Below are 6,243 nucleotides of genomic sequence, written 5' to 3'. Positions count from 1 at the left end.
TTGTGGCTTTGTTAATAAAGTTGGGTGAAATGAAGCTGGGAAAACAATTTCTGACTGCTGAAGAACTTCCTGACCCTCTGATTGGTGGACGAGTGCAGCGGAATATCACAAGTCTACAAACACTGACGCCTCCTTCTACAAGAGATAGGATAACACTCTGTATTGGAGTAAAGTCCGTACCGGTGTAATGGCTCTGCCATTACATTGTAAAGGGCGGAGTCATTTTTTTGAAGACCAATGGAATTGAAAGCCGCGGCCACTCTCTGGGAAGATGTCTGCCGCACTGGAGACAAAGCTGTAAAGTGTGTGTGTCCTCTAGTGTGCGGAGCTGCTGACAGGTACACAGACATCCGTATGAGCGGACTTATCAGCCCGGAGAGATCAGCGGTCAGATGGCGGGGGTGTCTGCCCAGAGCCGAGGCTGGTCCTCACTCTGCAGGCTCTACCTCCGGCTTCATGCGGTCAGAGCGAGCCCCGGGACAGTCTGCCATGGTGAGTAGGTGATTGGTGGAGGAGGGAGAGGCCATACAACGTCTATCGTTACCCCTTGGCTACTGACATCACAACTTCATTCCAGCCAACGCATCTACAAGTCTGCTTCATAGATAACTCAGTGTTCTGTATTATTTAACCGCTTCAATCCTCTTCTCCCAGTACCCAGGCATCATAGGGATCTCCTTGATAAAAGGTATCAGTCAGGAGAAGGTACAAAAGAATTTCCAAGACATTACATATACCATGGAGCACAATGAAGACCGTCATCATCAAGTGGAGAAAATATGGCACATATGACGTTGACAGTGACGTTACCAAGTACTGGACGTCCCTCCAAAATTGATGAGAAGAAAACTGGTCAGGGAGGCTGCCAAGAGGCCTACAGCAACATTAAAGCGGTAGTAAACCGCTGGAACCCCCCCCCCCCCGAAAGACTGGCATAATGTGCTAGTATGCATTGCATATTAGCACATTATGAAATACCTTAGAACGAAGCTGCCGCAGCGGCGCTTGGTCGCTGCTGAGGGGGCTGACATGTTTCCTGGTGTTTTTCTTCCGGTTTTGGGGGCTCCGGCGATGTGAGTGGCCAGAGCCACGATGATGTCACTCCTGCCTATGTGTGCGGGAGCCCTCGGTTCCATTTCAAAGCTCTGACGGTCCGGCACAACACGCCGGACCTTCAGAGCGCATGCGCTGCTGAATATCCCCCTAAATGGTGCATGTTTTAGGAGATATTCATTTTACCTACAGGTAAGCCTTAGGCCCTATTCACACTTGTACGTCACGACAGTTGTATGACTGTGGATCCAACTTCAATGAACAGGGATCCGACTTTGATCCCCGACAATACCAGGCCAGTGTTAATTTTGGCAGCATATTTTGATTTAGTTTTAGTCTTAGGACTAAAATGGCATTTTCGTTTTAGTCCCATTTTAGGATTCTGCAATTGATTTAGTTGACTAAATCTCCAGTATATTTTAGTCGACTTAAACTAATTTTAGTCGTCTAAAATCGAATGGGTGTAATTCGATTGTACTGCATTAGTTAACAATTCTCTACAATTTGCAAACTCATTATATACTGCTGGAGTGAAAAATCGAATATGTTATTTATTATTACATTGAGGTATGAATGCGCACTACAGACCAGTGTTGATTTTGAAGTAAAATTTCAATTTAGTTTTAGTCGTTGACTAAAATGGCATTTTAGTTTTAGTCTTTTCAGTTTTATATTTATGTCAGTTGACTAAAATAATAATTTAGTCGACTAAAATGTTTTAGTCAACGAAATTAACACTGTACCAGACACTGTCTGGTATGAATCTTAAGGGGTAATGTTTTAAAAAAAAAAAAAAAACCCGGCATGGCTACCCCCTCCAAGCACATACCAGGCTGTTTGTTCTGGTATGGATTTTAAGGGGAACCGCCACGCTTAAAAAAACTGCATGGTGGGTCCCCCCAAAATCCATACCAGACCCTTATCTGAGCACACAGCCCCGCAGGTCAGGAAAGGGGGTGGGGACGAGTGCCCCACCCCAAAGCACATTGTTCCCATGTTGCTGAGGACAAGGGCATCTTCCTGAAAAACCCTGGCCATTGGTTGTCGGGGTCTGTGGCCAGGGAGCTTATCGGAATCTGGAAGCCCTCTTTAACAAGGGGGGGCCCAGATCCTGGCACCCCAAGAACCAAACAGGGCTAGAAGATATCAGCAGAGCAGGGAGAAGAAATCGGAAGACCCTGGAGCTGCCCAATTACTTTAAAAACCCATGTACTGTGTTTTTTTTTGTTTTGTTTTTTGACACATTTACCCCATACCCATTCACATGGGGTGGAGGGGGGGGGACTGGAATTAAGATAAGCTCCCCACCTGCAAAGACCCCGACAACCAATGGCTAGGGTTGTCGGGAAGAGGCCCTTGTCCTCATCAACATGGGGAATAGGTGCTTTGGGCCAGGGGGCCCCCCCTGCCCCAAAGCCCCCACCGCCCCATGTTGAGGGCATGTGGCCCAGTACGGTTCAGGAGGGAGGGGGCGCGCTCGCTCGTCCCCACCCCCTTTCCTGACCTTTCATGCTGTGTGCTCAGATAAGGGTCTGGCATGGATTTTGGGGGGGGGGGAACCCCACGCAGTTTTTTTTTTTTTTTTTCAGGGGGGTTCCCTTTTAAAGTCCACACAAGTCCGAAGGGCCTGTATGCTCTTGGAGGGGTAACCCATGCCGGGTTTTTTATTTATTTATTTTTTTTACATTTTGCGTGGAGTTCCCCCTTCAAAATCATCAGAGCACAAGTCGCATGCCAAAGTCGGATCAATTAAGACAGTGATCTGACTTTGATCCGACTTCACTGATATTCAATGGGCTGAAGTAGGATCAAAGTAGAACCAAAGTAGTGCAGGGCCTACTTTGAAATCGGCACGACTTGTACTTGTATTACTATGAATGGTAGTCATTGGAAATCATGGGGAACGACTTGTCATATGACTTTGCAGTCTCAAGTCGTAAGACAAGTTGTACAAGTGTGAAAGGGTTCTTGTGTGCATAAAGCAGCGCAAATGAGCCTATAACATATCCCATGGTCTATAGTCCATCGACCATTCCCGGAGAAAGCAAGATAGGATGGCCAGATTCCTCCATACAGTAGCACCATGGAGAACAAAAGTATCCACCCTCCAACAGAAAGCTGGATCACAACAGAAAAAAGAAAAAAACAAATGGAATTTGGAGGCTGAGTTAAGAATACATACTCCAATAGAAACTGAATTGTGTGTCCCTTTAACTACTTTCTGCCCGGCCTATTGTAATAATACAGCCAGACGGCGCTTTCTTATTCCGGGCGGATGTCCTATGACATCTCGCCACTTGGGTGCACCCGCAGGGACGCTCAGCAGCACGGTCTGTGTTCGATGTGTGCCTTGGCTCATTACAGATCAGGGTAAAGGGCCAATCGCAGCTGCCCTTTAATATGTGGTTGCTCTGTCCAATCACAGCGAATCCCACAATTTAAACAATAGCCAGTACCTTGTTGTTACCAGTTCTCAATCCTCACACACAGACTGTGTGAGAGGAAGGTCTGTACCAGGACCTGCGAGTTTAGCAATTCTACTGCAATTTACTGTGAAATCATACTGAGACAATGACGCACACATAGCCACCTGTCAGTGCCCTGATTGCACCAAGTATACCAGTCACACCAGTGGAGCTGCCTTCAGTGCCCCGATCAGCTAGTCTACCTGCTGCACCAAAATGTGATGGGTAATCCCCTAGAGCGATTAACGGTGCTTCTTGGATGTTGAGCCTCTGTTTAACCAGGCTGTATAAAAGTCTCACACGTGGTATCGCCATACTCCATAGGAGGAGTAGCAGAATGTATTTTGGGGTGACGTTTTTGCTATGTACATGCTGTGTGTTAGAAATATCCTATAAATTGACAACTTTGTGTTTTTAAAAACAGAATGCGCCTTTCCTGCACTGCATTTTAAGCTGAACTCTGGGAATTCAGATACTTTGTAAAAAGGGTTGGATTGCTAAAGGTTAAGTCCAATGAGACAAGGTGCATGCCACCCCATGGACTTCTCTCTTTATTTTACAATTGGCGTTTTTATTGAACATCGGGCGTACAGCTATCGCTATACTACTTGCGCTCTGCTGAACTTTCTTGTCACTTGCATGCAGCCATTGTGCTTGCCACACTCCTCCACTTTATCCCCAATCACAGTGCGCTTTGTATTATATGAACCCACATTCTCCACATACAAAGCTGCCTGTGAATGAACAGTGGAGGGAAGGGGGGGGGGGGGGGGCAGAACTGTGTGTGTGTGTGTGGAGATTGCCTCTCCTGTCAGAGCTCTGGTGTGCAGCAATAGCTGTAAATAACAAAAGTCCAAGAGGTGGCATGCGCTTTGTTGGATTTACCTCATAGTAAACCTGCACATTTTAATGGTGGCTGAATTCCTGGAGTTCAGCTTAAAGTGATTGTAAAGCTTTGTGTTGTTTGTTATTTAAGAAAAACAAAAATGTCGTACTTGCCTGCACTGTGCAGTTCTTTTTGCGCAGAGTGGCCCCGACTTCTGGGGCCCCCCGGTGGAGCTTCGTATAACCCTTAGGAGAAGCACTCTCCTGGGAGGTCACCTTCTGAGTGTGCTGCCGAGTCCAGCATTTGCATCCATAGATGCAGAATGCCGGACTCGGTCCCGCCCCCTGGCGCCTGCGTCATTGAATTTGATTGACAGTGGGAGCCAATGGCTGTGCTTCTATCAATCTATCCAATCAACGGGCAGAGGGGAAGAGTGTGTCTCCGGCATGGGAATTACGGGGCTCAGGTGCGTAAAGCTGGGGGGCTGGTCAGTGACAGAAGTTTTTTCACCTTAATGCATATGATGCATTAAGGTGAGAAAACATGAGGGTTTACAACCCCCTTTAAAGTGATTCTAAAGTCAGTTTTTATTTTTTTAAATGACAAACCATATACTTACCTGAAATAGTTTTGCACAGAGCGCCCTGGATCCTCTTATGCAGGGGTTCCCCCGTCGGAGCTCCTGGCTCCCATACCAAGCCATTTGCTAAGCCATTGTCTGTCAATCTCGCTGGTCACGTGATCTTAAGCTGCGCCACGCCTCCTGATGCTAAGACAGACAACTTTAGGTCTTAGGGCTCGTTTACACTTGCTTTGGCTTCAACAAGGCTTCAGACAGGCTTTGTTGAAGCTCTTATTATTATTATTCTGTAAAGTGCAGTGCGAACTGTTATAATAATGGTGATGATATACTATAATGATGATAATATCTTCTAATTGAGACAACCAGAATAATTTGTTGTCTAGGATTGCCCTGTTTTAGGAGCATTGGGAGGGGTGCAGTTGTTACATTTCTATGCCTGACATCTGAAACCTTTCATACTGAGAAGTAGGATGGCAACCCAGCTCCTGGTGTGTGTGTGTGTGTGTGTGAGACACGCTTCCATAGGTCCGTTCTTTAGAGCAGTGGTCTCTAAACTACGGCCCAGGGGCCAGATGTGGCCCTTTGCTTGCTTTTTATCTGGCCCTTGGGGCAATATTTCATTCACTGACGCCAGCGAAGGGGCACAATTCCTCCCAATGACACCAAACGATGGAACCCAATGATACCAATGATGGGGAACAATTCCTAACAATGGGGTACAATTCTTTCCAATGACGCCAATAAGGGGCACTGTTCCTACCAATGATGGGGCACCATTCCTACCAATAAAACCAACCATGGGGTCCAATGACACCAATGTGGGGGCACTGGTTACTTCAACTGATGCTGGGACATTTTCTCCTGCTGGCCACAGTCTAGCCCTCCTAAAGTCTCTGGACAGTAAACCGGCCCCTTGTTTGGAGACCCCTGCTTTAGAGGGACACATGGCCATTTTTCAGCTTTCTCTGAAGTTGCGTTCTAGTTATATTACAAGTGTAGATGTAAAAAGGACTTCAACAGACTTATTATTATTATTTATTTTTCTTTTCTTTTTTTTTTTTTTTTAATGCTAGATTTACATATTGGCCTTCACCTGCAAAAAACTAACTTGTACTGTCACAGCTGAAAAAAAAAAAAAAAAAAATCCACTAATCCAAATGTTATGTAGGTGTGAACTGGCCATAATAGAAAAAAATCTTCTTTTTATTATTATATATTTTTTTTATTCTAAATGGCAGGAGCTTTTTCTGATCTGACGTTGCACTGTATGCACAGATGATTCCTCTGAGGTTGGCATTTTCTCTGAATGTCTGTGT

The 6,243-nt window shown here is 45.8% G+C and overlaps 1 protein-coding gene across 2 annotated transcripts in view; it reads left to right on the top strand.

The window, feature by feature from the left end:
• The first annotated feature begins 302 nt into the window (after positions 1 to 302).
• The window catches only part of SLC30A9 (solute carrier family 30 member 9), a 134,519-nt gene continuing 128,578 nt past the window's right edge, over positions 303 to 6,243 (top strand). Inside the window, exon 1 of one of the 2 annotated variants that reach the window (XM_077477562.1) lies at positions 303 to 492. In XM_077477562.1, coding sequence (XP_077333688.1) covers positions 393 to 492 — 100 coding nt within the window. In that variant the 5' untranslated portion in view covers positions 303 to 392. The remainder of the gene's footprint in view (positions 493 to 6,243) is intronic. The other variant, XM_077477563.1, reaches the window with a different exon arrangement.

Source organism: Lithobates pipiens, unplaced genomic scaffold (assembly GCF_037356315.1).
Source record: "Lithobates pipiens isolate NorthernLeopardFrog02 unplaced genomic scaffold, aLitPip1_a1.2 Scaffold_13, whole genome shotgun sequence".
Taxonomy (NCBI): domain Eukaryota; kingdom Metazoa; phylum Chordata; class Amphibia; order Anura; family Ranidae; genus Lithobates; species Lithobates pipiens.
This window is presented reverse-complemented; position numbering and strand designations above follow the sequence as displayed.